The sequence below is a fragment of the Mugil cephalus genome, chromosome 9 (assembly GCF_022458985.1).
Source record: "Mugil cephalus isolate CIBA_MC_2020 chromosome 9, CIBA_Mcephalus_1.1, whole genome shotgun sequence".
Lineage (NCBI taxonomy): Eukaryota > Metazoa > Chordata > Actinopteri > Mugiliformes > Mugilidae > Mugil > Mugil cephalus.
This window is the reverse complement of record NC_061778.1, coordinates 27,822,098-27,843,385: the sequence shown is the minus strand read 5'-3', so window position 1 is coordinate 27,843,385 and position 21,288 is coordinate 27,822,098. Positions and strand designations below refer to the sequence as shown.

Here is a 21,288-nt window from a genome sequence, read left to right as displayed (position 1 = left end):
TAAAATGAAGAATAAAATAAAAGTGAATAAAATGCAAAAAAAAATTTTTTTTTTGCTTTAGGGAGAAAGTGTCTGAGGGAAAATAGATTCGCCAAACTTACTGCTTTTTTGTTTTCCTTTTTTTCTTTTACTGTTGCTTTATTCAGTAGAGAGTAGCAAGTAGCCTACAGAACAGAAATGAGCACAATCATGGTCACAGCTCCAACTACACACATACATACACGCATTGAAAAAAAAAATCTAAATTGCCTTTAAAAAAATTTGTTCATTGCTGCTCATGGGTTATGAAGCATGTCCATACATGCACTGGAGTGCTTCAACATCAGCTGAACACATTACTGTGTGCAGGTTTAAAATGTTAAAAGAAATGTCATCCATAACAATAACGGTAACGACCACTTTTTATGCATGTAGGTAATAGCAAGGTAGTTGAGGGTGAGAAGAGAGTGCTGTGGAGCTTCATCATCACTATAGTGAAGGTGTGGTAGCAGCATTCAGATGGAAAGGACAGCAAAGTCGAATCAGTGTTCAGTGACAAATGTGTGTACTGAGACGATACAATATTACAATCAGGATATATATTTGAAGATACAAGCCAGCTAGTTGTCATCTATCTTCCTTTGGTGGGATCACACCCACTGCATCTAAAGTTAGATCTGGAGTTGGTTTAGTTTTTTTTTGGGGAACACAGAAACATACAATACACACATAGTTTCTTCTGGATACGAATAACAGCAGTCCCATCCAGTTTGCTTTCATAAAGAAATTGTACAACTAATAGTGAAAAACTTCCCCAAAAAATCATGATGATGGAGTGACAGCCTTCTGTGAAAGATGCAAATTAAAACCATATGTAAATCCTTGATTTTTATTTCTTATGATGAGGGACATCTTTCTATTCATGTAACAACTAACATGGGCAGTATTTACTAATTTATATGTTCAGACCTTCCAAACATGCCACCAAATTATACGATGTATACCAATAATGGTAAAAAATGAAATAAAGCAAATAAACAAAGCTAGCTCATATATAATGTCATGTACATGTCATTAACTTGGATGAAGTTCATTTGGTCTATAATATGCAGTAGTGTTGTAGTTAAAAAGTGTTGAAAAAATGCCAAGACTAGATTCTTTAATGGAAAATTCTTCAATACATGTACAATGTTGCTTGAAGGTTTGTGTGCCTTGTCCAGTTAAAAAAGGCGAAGATAACTTTGGGTACATTATGTCATCCCTGGTTCTTTGATAACAGAGTGAGGTGTTTTACTATGGGAAATCGCCTTGGGTGTGACCAACTACGGAAGCTCCAATGACACCACGTCTGCCTTTGACAGATAGGTTGACCCGTGATATGAAGCAGGCCCCCTTGTACTATCCCTGTCAACCGACCCCTCCTTAGTCATTCTAGACCAGTTTCTTTCCATGCCTATGCAAGGAGGGAAGTTCTGGTGAAACACCTCACTCTGTTATCAAAGAACCAGGGATTATGTAATGTAACACCAAAGTTCTTTTTCTAACTTCGCTCAGTGTTTCACTATGGAAGATATAGCCCACTACTATATTACATCAGCTTCCCACAATTTAGAAACAAATCAACCTGTAGTCAAACTAGACAGCTCCTGCCTCCAAGACTGCATGGGACAGCGATGCCTGAGTCTCTGGCGTAACAACAAGCCTGCACCTATGAGGAGCAGGAAACAAACAACTCATCAGTCCTTCTGAAATCACCCATCCTCTTCATGTACATCCCCAGCGCCCTAACTGGGCACAACTTGTTCAGCCACTTGTCATCCTCTGCAGAGAATGGGGGAGGGTGAAAAGCCAGAGCTCCACTGTGGGAAATGGTATGATGATTCCAACACCTTAGACACATACGCTGGATTACGTTGCAGGCTCACCTTTGTGAGCTCATTTGCCAGTTGCAAACATGAAGGATGAATAGGCAGAGCTGGTAAAGCCAAAAGCAATGCAGTTTTAACTGAGAGAAATCTCATGTGCACTGCCTCAAGAGGCTCAAGCAGGTGGTGAAAAAGAGCATCCAATACCAATGATAAATCCCACATTGGGCCCACAGGCTTGGAAACTAGGAATTTACAGCAAGCACCCCTCATTAAATAACAAACGAGAGGGTGCTGGCCAAACAGCTTGTCACCAAAGCCCACGTGGCAAGTACACCTTAATTGTAGAAAAGGCTTTTCCTTTATCCATCAACTCCAGCAGGAAACAACACATCCACCACTTAACACTGAAAAGGAATGTTGCGTCTATCATTGTACCACTCTTCAAAAATCCACCACTTTGGCCAGTAAAGAGGGCTGGTGGAAGAGGCTCTAGCATTCTGAATGGTCTCAGTGACCTTTGGGGGCAGACCTGCAGCATTCAAATTCCACCTTTCACCGGCCAGGCCCATAGAGCCATGTGGTCTGGGTGTGGGTGTTAGATTTCCCCTTATGCTGGGGATAGAAGATCCCTGTGAATGGGGAGAGGCCAGAGGTCATCCAGCAGAAGCTGAATTATCTCTGCCCCCCACTGTTTGGACAGCCAACAAGGAGCCATCAAAATCAGTAACAAATTCTGCTCTCTTACTCTGGTTAGAGTTGGGGAGATCAAGCTAAGGGGTGGATAAGGATAGAGCTGGAAGTTTGGCCAGTAATGGGGCAGAGCATCTATCCCCAGTGGAGCACTCGGGTCTGACAGGGAGAAGACTGACTGTTTTCTTGTGAGGGGAAGAAATCTACAGCAGCCTGGCCGAATCTTTGCCATATCTGCTCCATTAATTGTGGATGAAGTCTCCATTTCCCATACAGTGGGCTCACTCTGGACAGTAAATCCGCGCCCAGGTTCAAAATCCCTGGCACATGAGGTGCTTGAAGGGACATCAGTCTTGAGCTGCTCCCCACAATCTCTGAGCCAACCTGCGCAGCTGCAGAGAACCTGTGAATGTTTGTAAGCTGCTACAATAGAGTTGTCCATTTTAACTAAGGCATGATGACTGCTGAGAAGGGGCGGGATATGTCTCAATGCTAAGAACACAGCTCGTAGGTCCAACACATTTATGTGAGCCTGGGCCATCCCCTTGGACCAAACACTGTTTACTACTCTGCCCTTCTGTTGTGCCCCACCACTTGGTAGTCACCGCCTCCACTGACAGAGAGCCGTGATGCACAACGGTGTTACTTTCACCTTGCGGGAATTATGACGGTGCAGACATGAGCAGAGGGATGCGAGCCAATGCTGAAAATCCGCAGATATGACTGATGCCACAAGTCACGGAAGGCAAAGGCACAAATCTTCCTTGTCAAAAAGGTGCGAGACACCACATTAGGGACGCTATTCTCTCTGCTGATAGTGTAACGCGATAAGAGAGGGAGTTGATACTGAGTCCTAAATACTCCATGCATTGAGCAGGCTCCAGATGACTCTTTGTCCAGTTTATGTTGAACCCGAGATCCTTCAGTTGACTTAACACTGTAACACTGCTCTCGTGTGCAGCAACAGTTGTCTATATATGAGAATATTCTGATGACTCTGTTTCTAAATGGGGACAACGCTACATCACACACTTGCTAGTGATCGGAGCAAGTTATGAACCAAATGAGATTTTCTGTGTGCGGCAATTTGAAAATATGCATCCCTGGGCAGTCGACCATGGGATAGCCAGCTTAGCTGCAGGCAGCTTGCAGGCTTAATACAAGTCACTATCCCCCGGGAGTCCCATATTGGCCTCACTCAGTGACCTGTACGGCTGAGCCGGGCAGTTGGAGTCATCCTCCTCTTCCTCTATGTCATCCAAATCGAGGAGGTCAGAGTTATCACACTCTGCATCCCTGTCGCCAGCTACACCCTTGTTGATCCCTTCGAACAACGGGAGCATAACCGGGGACTTTTCTCTGGCAACGAAGCACAGTGAGAATACCCTTGCGGGTCAGCTAGCGAGGCTTGGGGTGTTTAGGGCCCATTCAAGCTATGCACATTGGGTGAGGGAAACTGACGCACCGCAAATCCCGGGGCACGGACAGGATGCATCCTCTTTTGTCTTCGGCACTGGTACTTTGGTTGGGGTAGCGGTCATATACATAGTGAAGTGGAGAGGTGAAGTGGACACAGAAGACACATCACAACACGTTAGCCTGACTGTCACTGGAGCTAGCACGGGGCTATTACCCCACTAGCAGGACTTGAACGAGTTAACCAGCCACAACATGTTAGCTTAACCCAAGTAGGTTCAGTCAACAAGCATTACTCTGAACCTACTTGGGTTAAGCTAAAAACGAAGACCAAAGACACAAGCTACCAAATAATAACGCGAGTACCTGAGTGACGGCTCATCTTTACGTGTACTTACTAAGCACAATGCAAATGAAGCCAGAAAACTGCAATCGGCGACGTTCACCTTTATGGGACGCTAGAGAACTGTTGAGCAGATACCCAAGCTAGCCTAGAAGCACCGAGGGAGCTTATCATTTCTCGTTTCTCACCACGAGAATGAGTAAAGATGGGTTGGTTGACAGTAATAGTACAAGGGTGCTGGCCCTAAATCTCAACCTGTCTGTCAAAGACAGACATGGCATTATTGGAGCTTTAATAGTTGGTCACGTAGTTGGTCAAGGCAATTTCCCATAGTGAAACAAAGAGCGAAGTTAGAAAAAGACCCCAATCAAACAAATTTAATCAAGAAAATTAATCATTTGTACATATTTGTGAGTTGCAAAAGTAAGTGAACCCTTGCTTTGAGTATCTGATGTGACTTCCCTTGTGCAGCAATAACAGCAACGCAACATCAGAATAAGAATTCAGAATCAGAACCAGAATTACTTTATTGATCCCAGGGGGAAATTACTTTTCGTTACGGCAGAACCTGTGCCCATGTCCAATGTCACTGAAGAGTTGTTGCTCTACAGTGACATTGGACATGGGGTACTCCACAGCAGGGGGAAATTATTGCACTTGGTGAAACTATAAAAAGAAATATATACAAGTATATGAAAATAATGAAGTGAAACCTGTGTTATTGCACATACACAGGACCAATATAGTTATAAACATGGGTTACTGCACATAGTAAGTCCAGACTCCAATAATATACAGGGAATATGCACTAGTATATGAAGAGATGAAGTGAACATGAGTCAACATGAGTTATTGCACATTATCAGTATAAATATTTTTATAAATAAGTAGAGGGTTCTGCACCCTCAGACTGACATCTCAGGTAACTTCTGACCAGTCGTGTACAGTTCTGAGATGTTGGGTTTCCTCACATTAAGTGCTTGCTTCAGGTCCTTTCACAACATTTCTATTGGATTAAGGTCAGGACTTTTCTTTTCCATTCTCTTGTAGAACAACTTGTATGCTTGGGCTCATTTTCATTTAGAATCTGTAAGTATAATTCAGAGGTTCATCAATTATAGTGTTCTGTCCCAGCCCAAATACAGAAACAGAGAGAAACAAGCCCAAACAAGGACATTACCACCCCCGTTTCGCCGACTGGATGGGGTTCCAATGCAGTAATGCAGTGTTGTTTTGTCACCAAACACAACGCCTCACATTTGAACATAATAATCAGACTGTGACAAATCCTTGATTTTTTTTTTAACAAAAAAATCATTATGCTGAGTAGAAACACTTTTTAGAAAGGAAGAGGATGGGTGGTTTCAGAAGGACTGATGAGTTGTTTGTTTCCTGCTCCTCATAGGTGCAAGCTGTTATTACGCCAGAGACTCAGGCATCGCTGTCTCATGCAGTCTTGGAGGCAGGAGCTGTCTAGTTTGACTACAGGTTGATTTGTACAGAAATTGTAATCTTAGAATACTTACTTTTGCAACTCACAAATAAATTACCACTAAATAAAAAAAACTGTCCATAAGCTTCTGTAATGTCACAAGTTTTATTATTCCATAAGAACTTATCTATGATGGGAGAAACCAACTGTAGCAACACCAGATCATAGCACTAGCCCCACAGGCTTGTACAGTAGGCACTAGACATGACAGGTGCATCCCTTCATCTGCCTCTCTTCTTACCCTGATGTGTCAATCACTCTAAAATAGGAATAATAATATAATATTATAATAATACTCAGGAATAATAAGAATAAAGCTGGACTCATCAGACCACATGAACTTCGTCAGTGTTGTGGCGCAGAGATTGTCCAGTTACTTGGAGAAAAATGGATTGACTGAAACGTTGGTGCAAAACACTGGAATCCACGGCTTTTCTGGATGCTCAGAACACACCAGCCTGGCTGATGCATTTGGATCAGTACCTCACAGTCTGCTATGTGAAGCTTTTGATTTTTTTTTTTTTTTTTTAGAGTCCCAGGTAGTATCAAAAGCCTAGTCAAAGCCTAGGCAGCAGGTGGAGGTAGGCATCATGGTAGGGTGTACAATCTCTCCACTAGCTTTTACAATGGCAGTGGAGGTGATTATTAGGACCTCGGAATGGGTTAAATAGGAGTATTTCAATTGTTTAAGGAAAGGTAGTAGATAAGAGGTTTGTTATAAATGAGGAGGTGGTTCCCACAGTACTAGAGAAGCCAGTGAAGAGTTTGGGAAGGTGGTATGATGCTAGTCTTAGTGATAAAGTGTAGTTCGAAGGATTGAGACAGGAAATTATCGCATTTCAAGCACAGACCAGTCGGGGCTCCCAGGAAAGTTATTGCCCCTGCTAATGTGGCCATGCGGTGCGGTTCCTCTGTCAAAGGTGGAGAAGCTTGAAAGAATGATTAATTCATCAATCGGGAGATGGCTTGGTGTCCCACGTTGTTTAAGCGGTGCAGCCTTGTGTGGGAAAGGCATGGAGCTCCCAGTAACTAGTCTGACAGAGGAGTTCAAGAGTGCTATATTATAGGTCATGTACAGCAAGGGCGTGGAGGCCTTGAGGCTGTGTGTAGGGACACCTCGGTAATGGAGGAGATTCATAGGCAAGAGGGAGCAGTCAGATGTACTAAGGCAGTGTCGCAGGCTAAGCAAGGACAGTGGGTGGACTTGGAGACTGTAGAGAAAAGGAAGTTGAAGTGGAGAGAGCTGTGGAGCATGGAGGCTAGCAGGATTAGGTTTATGGTAGGGGCCATTTATGATGTGCTGCCATCTCCCCGGAACCTAAACCAGTGGTTAGGCCGCCTGCCCACTGTGTTCTTGTGTATGTACATATTCTGAGAGGTTTCAGGGTTAGTCTCTCCCAAGAGCAATATACCTGGCGTCACAGCCAGGTGCTGAAATGCTTAGCAACTGTAATTGAGGGTAAACGAGTAGAATTCTTTATCTGCTAGAAAATAGAATAAGCATATTATGTTTGTATGGGAGGGAGAATAGGCCAGACCGAGGATCAGGCATAGTGCAGGGCAGCTAAGGGTAGGCGGAGCCTGGGAGCTGAGGGCCGACATAAAAGAACAGCTGACCGTCTCAGCGCAGATAGTGAGTACACAGCTGAGACCGGACCTGCTGTTGCAGTCGGAAGTAGAGAAAGTAGTGTATTTTGTTGAACTACTGTCCCGTGGGAAGACAAGAGGCTAATGAGCACAAGAGAGTTAGATATGCAGAGATAGCAGCAGAAGCTGAGCAGCAAGGATGAAGTGCCCAAATGCGGCCGGTGTAGGTAAGTTGCCGTGGATTTGTGGCAAAATCCACCATTTCTCTCCTGTGTGAGCTGGGCATTCAAGGGGAGAGAACAGAGGGTCTCAGTAAAAAACATGTCCCTGGCAGCAGAGCAAGCACGTGAGTGGCTGTGGCTGAAGAGGAAACATCCTAGTTGGGGAACATGCTAAAGGTAAGGCTAGCTGAGTAGTTTTAGTAGTTAGTAGCAGGGCTAAGTTAATCTCTCAGTTGAAAGTCACACGGTTGGTGGCTGCATGGAGGGGGGTGACTCCAGGATGCCAGAACTCACTGTTAAGCCTTCTTGCGGTGTCGTGGACCTAACTTAACAACATTGGTGAAGGGAGGTGCCCACTTGAAATCCCAATAATGTGCCGCATACTGCCTACCGCTGTTGGCTAGGCTAGTTAGCTGGTGTCTTCTTGTTGGTTGCTAGAAGCTGATGGCTAGTCTGCTGGCCAGATGGTTTTTTTTTTTTGGACAGGGCTTCTAAATGTTTCTTGTCCCGAAATGTCTTGGCATAAGGGAGAAGTGTTGGTTGACATGTAATTGCATATCCCATTACTCCATCACTTCATACCTACCACTGTTGACTAGGCTAGTGACATGGTGTCTTCTTGTTGGTTGCTGGTTGATAGCTAACTGCTAGCATGCTGGTTGGTTTTTCATTTGGACTGGGTTTCTAAATGTGTTTTGCCTCGGATCTTGGCACTAGGGATTGTAACATCTCATCATGTGTAATAAAGAATGCCATTGCTCCAGAGTCCAATTTTTATGCTCCCAAGAAAACTGAAGCGTTTCCAGTTAGCCTCACTAAATAGTGGTTTTCTTAAGGCTACCCAGCTGTTCAGTCCCAATCCCTTGAGTTCCCTAAGCATTGTTTTGTTTTTCTTCAATTTGTTTTGGTTTAAGTGATCGCCAATGGATTAATCAGGATTTTTCTTCAATCACATGTTTTTCTCGAAGACGATGGTTCTCCACTATCCTTCCAGTTTTTAATGCGTTGGATAATTCTTATCCCAATTGTTGTACTTTCTGCTTCAATCTCCTTAGATGTTTTCTCTGCCTGATGCTAGGGATGGGTACTGTTAAGGTTATATCTGATACCAGTGTCAAACTGGTACTTTTGAAACAGTGCCGGTTCTTAAATGGTACCCAAGCTGTTGCTTAAAGAATGGAAAATATTTTTTTATTTTTTGTTATTTGCACTTAAATTTTCAATAGAGTTTTGGGGAGGCAAAAAAAGAGCTAAGGGGATGGTAACTAAAAATTCAGTGGTGCCAAAATGAAGCACTGACATCTGTGTTGCTTTTCGGTCTGGATACTACCGTTTGCATCATCACCGGTACCACTATGATACCAGTATTAGTACCCATCCCTACTTAATGTATGCCAAGGATTTGGCCTTTCTCAGACAGACTAACATCTTTTCCACGGCCACGGGATGCGTCCTTCAACATGGTTTTTTAAGAAATGGAAGCTACTCATTGCATCAGTTGGGGTTAAATAACTTGTTACTTGTTGCCAGCTAAAATATAATCACCCACGGAGTGATTGTCAGGATTAACAGGAAGCTCGTACCTATTTACTTAGTTAAATCCAGGTGGCGACTTTTTTTGGACAGGCAGTATATGTAATATTGGTTAATTTTCCTGAATAATAATAATAAAAAAAAAAAAACATTCAGAAGTATATCTGTTTAATTAGTCTGACTGGGTCCTACTTTCAGGACCTGTGTGAAAATCTGCTGATGTTTTGAGTCATTTTATGAAGAAATGTAGGAAATTCTTAAGGGCACAAAAACTTTTAAGCGGCACTGAACTTAATAACAAATATTACTGGAATAAGCACATTTCTATGGTTATGAACACATTATTCAGTTGAATGTAATTTCGTCTGCGTCTTGACTATACAAGGCAATGAAATGTTTAGTTTATTTTCCATGTTGTGTATCTTTCTTTATCTTGCTGAATCTTCCTTTGTAGGAAATTGTATATATAGCTATATATCGGCATATGCAAAACTGTCTTTGGTGATTATGAAAATTTTATTCATCATTCACTTCAAAAGTAGTCGGGTATATGTATCGACCGAGCAGTTGAACAGCTGAGATGTTATGTTAAATATTCCCTATACGGTATCCTGCTTGCCTTGGGGTTAACACTACCAGTTCCCTTCTGACAAGACATCCTTGTGTTCTTTCTATGCCTCTATACATACTTTTCCTGGCTTCTCCCAACAGACTCCACTAAATAAAGTAGAGAGTTCCACCAGTAGAATCTTTGTGGCAGCATATGAGTTCAACACAATGACCACATTCAGAGTAGAACTGTGCATATGATTTCTGAGGGACTGCCATGATGACTTACCTGGTTTCATCATGATGAAAAGGATTACATATAATAAGTTATGATTTTTTTTTTTTTTTCATTGTCATACATCTGTCAAGGGGAACCACTGCAGTGAAGTGAGTGAAAAGGTTACACCACAACCTGGAACCTGGAATGAGACTTGTTCTGCCCAAGCCATAGTATGACACAAGTTTTTACTACCAAAGCTGTTACCAAAATGTGTTCAATATCTGGATATGATATCATCTAAACAACATCTGATTGTGTCCTTTGCTTTTTTTAATCAAGCCTATTGACCTGTTACTACATAATTGCTATCCATGGTGATTATCAGCACAACAAGTAAAGAGCCTCACTGCCGAAGTGAATAACAATATAGAAGTCTGTCTTATAAATGCTGGATAGCTGTAACATACTGTACATTAAGCATTTAGTACATGGTTCCTTTTACAGCAGCAGGATGAGCAAGCTCATTTGGGTGTCTCGAATGTAAGTTTTAGTTTTGGTGGACAAAAATAAAGAGGACATTATGATTATAAATTCTTCTTTTTATTACCCAGTAGTTACTATCACTGTCCAAACTGTGGATGGCTGGAATATCAAACTCTTTAACATTTAAAGGGGACATGAAACACTTAACATAGTTATTATAATTTAACGAAGATGTCTCATACTAAATAGATTATTTAAGTTTTAACACTGATGGCGAAAGCAATTTCAAAATCTTGCCATTTAATTTTCACCGTTGAAACTAGGGATGGCTCGATACCACTTTTTCACATCTGATACCAATACTGCAGCCTTGAGGATCGGCCGATACCTATCCGTTTGTTTTTGTCACTCTACAAGTTGTTAATAATACGTGGATGTAATTTGCTTGATACCGACATCAAAAGACATCACAGTACAACAGCTATTCTGGTCCCCAAAAAAAGCAGGAAAATATGTTAACACAGCTGAAGTTATGCTGTGACTTTATTTAAACCTAAAGCTCACATAGCTTTTAACAGCATTTGTAAACACTGCACCAGCTGCACCATTCTAATGTTTGAAATAAAATAAAAGTGCAACTTGGTGCAAATATTTAAATTAAATAATTACAGTGTATAAACAGAAAAGTCACATTATACCTCAATAACATTGCAAAGCTGCAATAAATAATTTTATGACTTAACATAAAATAATAATAAGCATCTCCAGTAGAATAATGTAGGTAGAATTTACACAATCAAAACAAAAATTTTCCCCAGTGGGTATCAATAAAGTATTATAAAGTACAATCTTAAAAAAAAAAACTCTGGGCTATACACCTGATTTGCTGCACCAAAACTAAAACAGAACAACCCCTTGAGACACTCGTTTTGCAAACGTTGCACTCAGCTGTTTGACTTTTCTCCTCCGTTAGTGTAAAGTCAGGGCTGGACGATTAATTGAATTTTCATCACCATTTTGGCTTCTCACGATAATAAAAACACTGTAATTGAAGAAAAGCGATTAATGTGCCACGCAGCGTGTTTGGAAGTTCATGCGCTGTAAAAGCACCGCAAACGCACTTCTGTCACCTGCAGCTGCAGCAACCGTGTGACGTGGGTGGATCAATTGTGACAACAACAGAAACTCAGCCTTAGCCTTTACTTGAAAAGAAAGGTAGGACAACTTCGGTCATTTGGAGACATTTTGTTGGACATGGAGTGGAGGACACTGTTTGCAAAGTTTGTTGCACCGTCATGTCTGCACCCCAACGCAACACGACAAATATATTTAACCATTTAAAGTTCTGCCATGAAGTGGTCTATGACAAAGTACTGAAGGAGCAAAAGACCCAAAAAAAGCAAGTCAACTTCAGCCACCGCAACACAGTCCTTCATTGAGGACACTCTTTACAATTCCACTCCATATCCTACTGGCTCCTGGCGACAGCGAGAGATAACGGAGGCTGTTACATTAATGCTATAAAAAGATATATTTAAATTTGCGTTTTGGTGGTTCAATAAATACTTTATTTTTAAAAATCAATGAATCGGATCGGACCATCCCTAGTTAAAACACGGGGCACTGCCATTGCTGTTGTGTCGCCGGACATGACGTCATTGGACTGGTCAACTGGACTTGTAGAATTTCTTGAAGATGTTTTGCCACTCATCCGAGTAGCTTCTTCAGTTCTAATAGACTAGTGGGAAATTGAGGTTCAAATAGGAAAAAACTCAGGGGTACACCCACCAGATAGTTGCTTGACCAGAAAATGGGGTCACTATTTCCATAATGGCTGGTACTTACCTGTTGTTGAAAGGGGGAACAGCGTGCCTGGGGTACTTACCCTAAGAATGGAGCTCTAACAAAGCTACTGTTAGTACCGGAGGGACACAGTTCCCCCTTTCAATGACTTTTAATCTAGGATACATGTTCAAACACAGTTACTTCGTTAAACTGTAATTTTTCATAGGGGTACCAATTGCCCACTATGTCCAGTAATAGCTTAAGTAAGGGTTCCCTTAAAATGTATTGACGTACTTAGTAGTTTAGGTCATTAATTCATGAAAAATATACTTAATGTAACGCCTAGATCTTCATGGAAACAATGACCACTTTTTCAATAATGAAAACCCTCTGCAGTAGTCTTCCTGCCACCATTTAACTTCATCTGTTTTGACCCAACTGAAGTGAAGTCAACCGTCATGTTGGCAAAAGCTAAAAGAAATATTTGTAGAAAAACCGACAACTTTCAATTAGCACTACCGTTCTGAGATCAGACAGTTTAAATGTAGTAGGAAAGGCTTTGACATTAGGTCTGTATGTATTAGGCGTAGGGGTTTCTGCAGCTGTGCACTGATACACGTGATGAAGGAAAATGAGCACCATTAAGGTACCAGGGTTGTGAGGGAACAGAAATGTTTAAATGACACAGAACACAAAAGAGGAAAGACAGGGTGAGCAGCTGGGGTCCATGGTGAAATGAGGGGGATGAAGGGGTGTGTCTACCTGGTAGAGACAGTGGCAAACACTGCGGAGCTGTGGGGGGAACTCGTTGGATGAACCAGTGATGGCTTGGAAGAAGCGCTCAGCAATCTGCAGCAGGTTCCTCTGGTTCTCCTCCAGGTTTTCACCTTGTTCCAGCCTAATGAGGCACACAGCAACTATATGAGACTTTCAATTCCAAAGCAGTGTCTACATTATTATCCAGGTCTTAGTACATACATTCTTGTCTAATCACAATACTCCTGCAAAGGTTCATGGTTTATTTAAGAAAGCACAACCCATGCAATTTGGACACAAATTCCTTGTACTACTCAGTTCAGACCGAGCACAACAGGATCACAAGAAAATGGGATCTACGTTTTCCTTGTGCTACTTAGTTTTTTACAACACCTTGTCTTATCTTATCTTTCCTTGGCGTTACACCTAAATTTAAAAATTATTTTTTTTTAATTTTGTTTATTAGAAATATTAAATTATTATTAGGTAGTAATGATTTCCTAGAAAGTCATTGAGTAGTCATTCTACAGATGGTCGACTGGAATAAGATCTGGCGATGTGGCAGCCAAAGTCAACACCTCAAACTTATTGTGCTCCTCATTTCATTGCTGAACAATTTTTGCTTTGTGGAATGCCATTTTCATGAAAGGGTGTTCTAGTCTTCAACAATGCTTAGGCAGGTAGTATGTGTCAAAGTAACATTCACATGGATGGCAGGATCATGCCTCCTCCAGCTTGTCTTCTTCCCATGATGCATCCTGTTGCCATGTGTTCCCCAGGTAAGCGACACACACGCATTCACCATTCCATGTGATGTAAAAGAAACAAAATTCATAAGACCAAGTCAACTTCTTCCATTGCTCTGTGGTCCGGTTTTGGTGTTGACATGCCCATTGTTGATGCTTTTGGCAGTGGACAGGGATCAGCATGGGTACCCTGACTGGTCTGCGGTTATGCAGCCCCATGCACCACAAACTACAAAGCGCAGTGTATTCTGACACCTTTCTATCAGTACCAGGAAAGACTTTCTGCTGGTAGCTACAGTTTTAGAGATGCCTGGATCCAGTTGTGCAGCCATAACTATTTGGCCTTGTCAAACTGCTCAAATTCACTCAATTCACTTACTGCATATTATATTGGTCTTACTAACTAAGTACTGTGAAGAAGAGATAACCAGTGTTATACACGACACTTGTCACTGGACATAATGTTGTGCTTTAGAGAGAAGAATTTACTAACCTGGTGGGGTCCACTTCAAAACTGATGTGTTCAGGGGATGTGATGACCCCTTTTAATAAAGGCTCCAATAACTTCTGCAGGTATGCTGCTCCATATACCTAACAGATAACACAAAATTCAGTCAGTAACATGCATACGATCTGTCATATGAGGCGGATATTTGATGTTGGAAAAGAACTTTCTAAGTAATTCATAAATGGTCTTGTGGTAAATTCTCTACCTTGAAACAGAAGGTCATAATCTTGCTGGCCAGGCTGTTTCCTCTAAAGAGTGTTTGCATGGAGTCAGCCAGTTCCACCTCTTTAGAAAACATGTTCCACAGCAACTGGTAGAGGAGGTGGCGGGAGTCAAACAATGTCACAAGGACTCTGGCTAGCTCATCCTGGAAATTAAAACACATATATGTACAGGTGCATCTCAGTAAATTAGAATATCATCAAAAAGTTAATGATGACTGATTTTTTTCCAGACATTTACAGCGGGTAAAATAAGTATTGAACACATCACAATTATTCACAGTAAAGATATTTCTAAAGGTGCTATTGACATGAAATTTTCACCAGAGGCCTGTATCACCAAGCAGGATTGCAGACTTAGCGAAGTAACTTCAGGGTTAACCCTGGGTTTCCGGTATCACGAAGCTGGATTCATTCTTATCGAGGTAAGTTACCATGGTAACTTCGGCTAACCTGCTTCGGGTCAGGGTAACTTTCAGGATTTATCTGAATCCAATAAAAGGCTCCACCTATCGGCCAGTCAGCTGTTCGGGAAAGAATGATGTGCCCTTTCATTGAAAACCTGATTGAGATTGGAGCCCAAATCAGGAGAAGAGCGTTACGGCGTGAACGCATCTTCCAGGAGATAACCACACAAACAAGAGTACATTTTTGCCATTTGTCTCCACTAAGCTCAAACACAGCTCAAAATTAGGATAATTTCATTCAGGACAACAACTTGATGTACTGATATGATGTAATTGTGGCATCAGCTTCCAGCTTTATTGTAGCCCATGTAACATTATGGAATTAAGAAGTCTAACTCATCAGATGAAATTATGTTTTTGTGCTTGGTTTTTATCTGCTCCCACGTTCACAGAGTGCTGTACCTAAGCATATTAAGGGAAGATAACCACAGCCTTCAGAGGATTGTGAAGCAAACCCATTCAAAGCTTTGGGGCAGACTGACAAGGAGTGGATTGTGGCTAGAGTTAGTATCCAGTACATGGCCTACAGTGGTCCTTGTGCCAAGCTACTCCTGAACCAGAGACAACATCAGAGGTGTCTTACCTGGGCTAAGAAGGGAAAAGACTGGGCTGTTGCTCAGCGCTCCAAAGTAAATCAGATAAAAGGAAATTTTACATTTCATTTTGAAAGGACGAGTTGAGAGGCTGGATCGAAGCTCCTAGGTGTGAATCATCAGTGCAGTCAGTGGTGATTTGGGGAGCCATATCATTTACTGGTGTTGGTCCTCTTTGTTTTATCAAGTCTGAAGTCAGCACAGCTGTCAACCAGGAAATGCTAGGGTATTTAATGATGCACTCTGCTGACAAGCTTTAATGAGATTCTGATATGCAATCTTTCCAGCAGGATGTGGCACCTGCCCACACTGCCAAATGTACCAATACCTTTAATGGCCATGGTATCACTGTGCTGTGGAGTGTGTTGTGAGAAGTGCTTTGTATTTTGAGGATATGGACCACAGTGTCCCTGTGCACGGCTTCAGTGTTCTAAGGGCGGATGGGGACACACTCCTGAGTGTTGGAATTTACATCTCTACGTCAGTGGATAGCGAAACAGCATGCAACACGATCCATGCCACTGTTGCTATGCAACCGGCCAAACCCCTGGATCACCTTGGACACAACTAAGCTACTGTGACCAAGTAATTTCCCTTGTGGATCATTAAAGTCTGTCTAAGTATATTGTCATGTTGAAGATGAGAGACACCAGACCCAACTATATCACATTTACAACTTTTTGAAAAACTTTAATAAGTGACATTAATTCATTTCAATGATATTTTGATTTATTGAAAAGTACTTTACATCACTGCTTTTAAGGAAATATTTAATTTAATTTGCATCCCTAATGATTATGTAAAAAAATATTAAATAATGATTACTTAACATTTTGATTGTATATCCAAGTGTGAGCAGAGGCCCACTGACAACATAAGGTTAGAAACCAGTCCTAATAAAGAAGAGCTACACACCCACTGGGATCCAGGAACTACATTAGCCAAAGCCATGGCGATGGGCAGCTCTCCCTGATCTCCCATCATGGTCACCAGCTCTACAAGCCTCTCAAAGCGGTCAGCCAGCACAGTCTCTGCAAGCGTGTCAAACTCTGTTCCTTGCTGCAGGATCTTGGTCAGCACTTCCATGAAAGTAGCTCGGGTCTGAAGGTCCTTGTGGTAACCCAGACCTGAAAATCAAGAAATTAAGACTGGTAATCATGAAAAAAAAAAAAAAACTCTGCAGACCTTTCCATGATCTGCTGATGTTCTCCCACCATCATGCTTTAAACAGTGAGTGGTAAATGCTAACTTACCAATGGAGTGCATGAGGCCGCTGTCAACATTTGCATTGAGCAGGTTAGACATGGCCAAGACAGTGCAGTGACGGAGGGACGCCAAGCGTCGGGACATTCCTCTCTTTCGTCCCCCAACTGCCTGGCCCTCATCCTCAACCTCACTGCAGTCGTTCAGGAGGTTCATAAACAAAGTGAAGTATCTGCACAAACAGAACAATTATTAAAACAGACTTCTCCATAGAGGTAAATATACTCCTAAACTACTCCTAAAGAGTGGAAATATTGCAAATAATATAGGGATAATATACATTCACTGGCCACTTTATTAAGTACACCTGTTCAATTGCGTGTTGACACAAATAGCCAATCACATGGCTGCAATTCAATGTATTCAGGCATGTAGAGGTGATCGAGACTTAAAACTTACTGAAGTTTTCACGCAAAACCATCTCTAGGGTTTACCATCTCTGAACACACAACATGTCCAACATTGAAGAAGATGGGCTACAGCAGCAGAAGACCACGCTGGGGGCCACTCCTGTCAGCTAAGAACAGGAGGCTGAGACTACAGTTTACACAGGCTCACCAAAACTGGACAATAGAACACTGGAGAAACGCTGCCTGGTCTGAGGAGTCTCAATTTCAGTTCGACATTCGGATGGCAGGGTCACAATTTGGCATAAACAACACGAAAGCATCGCATTGTATCAACGGTTCAGGCTGGTGGTGGTGGAGTGATTGTATGGGGGATATTTTCGTGGCTCACCTTGGGTGCCTTAGTACAAATTGAGCATGGTTTGACCATGTCCATCCCTTTATGACCACAGTGTACCCATCTACTGACAGCTACTTTGAGCAGGATAATGCACCATCTCACAAAGCTCATATCATTATCATTATCATTATCATTATCATCATCATCATCATCATCGTCGTCGTCGTCGTCGTCGTACTCCAATGACCTCCACATCTCAGTCCAATAGAGCACCTTTGGGATGTGGTGGAATGAGAGATTCGCATCATAGATGGGGCAGCCAACAAATCTGCAGCAACTGCGTGATGCCATCATGTCAATATGGACCAAAATCTGAGGAATGTTTCCAACACCTTGTTAAAAGTATACCACGAAGAATTAAGGCAGTTCTGAAGGCAAAAAGGGGTCCAACCTTTTACTAGGAAGATGTCCCTATTGAAGTGGCGGGGGAGTGTATATCCATAATATATTCCAAAGCTTGGACCTCCATGGTGCTCCATATTTCATTTACACACCTCATTAATTACACAATATTACCCGAGAGGGCTTGCTGACCACATCACCATTGTGCTCAAATTACGTTTAAGCATACCCTTGAGGGTAATATTGCGATTATACAACAATAACCAACAAAATAAAGCGTATAATTAAATATATATTCATGTTGATGGACATTTTGCTCTCAAAATTTAAAGTTTTTTGCGAGTGTGCTTCCTGTTTCCATTGAAATAAATGGGGTCTGAGTAATAACTGGAACACAATCAGTCACGTCGGTAGACTCCTATGTGTAATGGAACCTAGTTCACCACTACAGCAAATAATCTGAACCTTAGTAACGACCTAGCAACAGAAATGATTTTCTAGTCCCAGATGAGTGAACTCTGAACTGATGTTCATTTTTAACACGATCTCAGACTTTACTGCACTAAATCAATAATGCATAAATGTGCAAAAAATGCTTACTTTTATTGACCACGTTATAACAAAGATGCTGTTAACAACAAACCATCCACTTTGTAGCCTATTTTTCAGCCGTTTCCTGCTCCAGCTCTGACAGTTACAGTGTTGTCATGGAGATGGATACAAGATTGCCACAGACTTGGCGGAGCAATATTTTTAGTGACGAGTCAGCTGTGCTATAATGCTGATTTGAGCATGTTCTAAATGTCTTATTGACCAATCAGATTGCTTGGTCTGAACTAATTGTTGTATAATCCACCATTAATCCACGTTAGAGCTGTAAAAGTGCGTGTTCAAATGGTCATGACTTTGGGGCTTGGTGCACTGTTGTTGTTGAAAGGTATGATTCTTTGTCCTCTCTCTTTCATGATAAAATGTCAGGAAAAAGGACTTCCCCAGATATTTTACACCCAAGTGTCAAAAAATGTCAAGCATGCTAAACCAAAGACTAAAATGCATTTTTTTTACTGTGCCAATAAAAGTTTAAAGACAAAGGTCAAAGACATGTGCTGTATGAACAATAAGATTTGATTATGTTAATGCCAATATGTGGACCGTTTTCAAGATGTTATTACCTGCCATTACTATCATGGAACTGTTAAATACTATTAAATATGACTTCTGCAGTTGCATGCTCACACAGGAAAGAAAACAAGAAAGGCCTCTCATCAAAGAACACATTTATGGCTAGTTACGTGGCTTCTATTTTCTTCAAATTGTTGAAAAGACTTTTCACTTTCAGATCTTATCAATTTCACTATTTTGCCATTGATTTAGTGTGAGGTGTGGCATAAACTGAGTGGGGTGTGGAATCATGAGTGACAGTATGACAGGGACAGCTGAGAAATTATATTCACATGAATGAGGTGGTGAAGTTCTAGTAAGGTAAATAATGTCACCCATTCAATATTATACAAGATACAATGTTACAGTCTCTAGGGCCAAGATCCAGGGCAAAACACATTTAGAAGCACAGTCCAACTGAAAAACCGACCAGCAGGCTATCAACTAACAAAAGACACCAACTAACCAGACTAGTCAACAGCAGTAGGCAGTATGTGGGACATCAGTGGGGTTTTCAAGTGGGCACCTCCATTCACCGATTTTTCGTTAAGTTAGGCTCACAAAATCCTGTCCCCCAGCTGCCAAGTTCGAGTAGGAAAAGAATTAGAGTCTGAGTGGGAAATGCCAGACTTTCAACCACCCTGACAGTAGGGGAGGTATTTGGTAAGAAGTAATTGGGATATGCAACTACATTTCAACCAACACTTCTCCAAGTCGGGTAAACCCATCCTTCAGCTGTTGTCCCCAAGGAGTAGAGACATTCATTATTACACAGGATGAGATGTTACACCTCCTTGTACCAAGATCCAAGGCAAAACACATTTAGCAGCCCAGTCCAACTGAAAAACCGACCTGCACGCTAGCAGCCAGCTACCACAAAGCAACCAACAAGAAGACACCAGCTAACTAGCCTAGCATGTGGCAAATCATTTGGGTTTTCAAGTGGGCACCTCTCTTCATTGATGTGTCGTTAAGTTAGGCCAATGGCACCTCAAGAAGGCTTAAAATTTCGGGGCCCTAATAATCACCTCCATTGCCACTGTAAAGACTAGTGGAGGGATTGCACACCCCACCATGATGCCTATCTCCAGCTGCTGCCATGTTGTAGTGTACTCTGCTGTGGAAAAGCAGAGCTGTATATCTGAAAAACAGGCTTTGACTAGACCTTTGATACTACCTGGGACTCTAAAGAAATCAAAAGCTTCCCATGGCAGACTTTGAGGTACTGATCCAAATGCTTTAGCCAAGTCTAGAAATACAACAAGGTCTCTCTTCTCTCGCCTTGCTAACTGAATTTGGTGCCAGATCATTCCAAGCAAATTCCAAGTTCCAAGCATCTAGAAAAGGATTCAAGCCTTTGACGTATCAATCAATCCTTTTTTCTCCAAGTAACTGGACAACCTCTGTGCTACAATACTTAGTGTTTTTACATGCACGTAAAAAAAAAAAAACAACGAATTATTGCCTTAATCGGACTCTAGCTGGACAACGTAAGTGCATGTAAACACGTTACTCCGATTAAAATCAGAGTTCTCTTTATCCGATTAAGACACCCAGATAATGCAATTGCAGTTTGGTTTTCTCTGCCATGTATACGCCTTAATCGCACTACAACTGGATAACGTGTGTGCGCATGCTCCACAACTGCTGCACTGGCATGTGATCACAGAAGAAGACGGTACACAGAGCTGGTAGAAGAACCATCTGAGGACTAGCGCATATCTTATCTGCATCATAAGTAGCGCACACATTACGTAGATTAAAAGAGATTAAAAGACCTGTACTAATATCCATCTGGTTGTTGTTTGAAATGCCGGCCTGCCGCATGAACGACTTATTTATTATATGACGTCAACAGGTCAACCGGAAAACGGACCATAAACGTGGTATTATCCCGCTCAAAAGACAAATCCAGACACCACCAGAAAGAAAGAAAGAAAGAAAGAAAGAGCGATCAACATCGACATCCCTACTTTATGCTATTAGCTATTTTAAACTTCCAGTGTCCAGACCCGGTTTTTGCCTTATATAATGTATGTATTGTATTTTGTAACATTACAATAGGCAACCCCTGTTCTTGCTTATTCCTAGCTCTTTCTTGTCCTGTGTGAACATGTTTATGAGGCCCTGTACAGCTTCAGATATTACTATTGCAAATGTCTCAAACAGTGGATTAATATCTACTGCTGTTGGACCAGAGCTGTTTGGAATAGTAAGCATGACCAGCATGGTGCGTACTAAAAGTGGAATATCTGCTCACAGAAAATGCACACATGCTACCGAATTAATGTCGGAGTCCAGATAAAAATAAAATGAGG

At 41.7% G+C, this 21,288-nt stretch overlaps 1 protein-coding gene across 4 annotated transcripts in view; it reads right to left on the bottom strand.

Annotated features, from left to right (window-relative positions):
• Positions 1-21,288, bottom strand: part of nf1a (neurofibromin 1a) — a 115,901-nt gene that overhangs the window by 47,767 nt on the left and 46,846 nt on the right. For 3 of the 4 annotated variants that reach the window (XM_047594169.1, XM_047594171.1, XM_047594170.1), the window contains exons 25-30: positions 16,711-16,892; positions 16,373-16,584; positions 14,382-14,543; positions 14,162-14,259; positions 12,929-13,064; positions 102-164 (exon numbers count right to left, since the gene is read on the bottom strand). In XM_047594169.1, coding sequence (XP_047450125.1) covers positions 102-164; positions 12,929-13,064; positions 14,162-14,259; positions 14,382-14,543; positions 16,373-16,584; positions 16,711-16,892 — 853 coding nt within the window. The remainder of the gene's footprint in view (positions 1-101; positions 165-12,928; positions 13,065-14,161; positions 14,260-14,381; positions 14,544-16,372; positions 16,585-16,710; positions 16,893-21,288) is intronic. The other variant, XM_047594172.1, reaches the window with a different exon arrangement.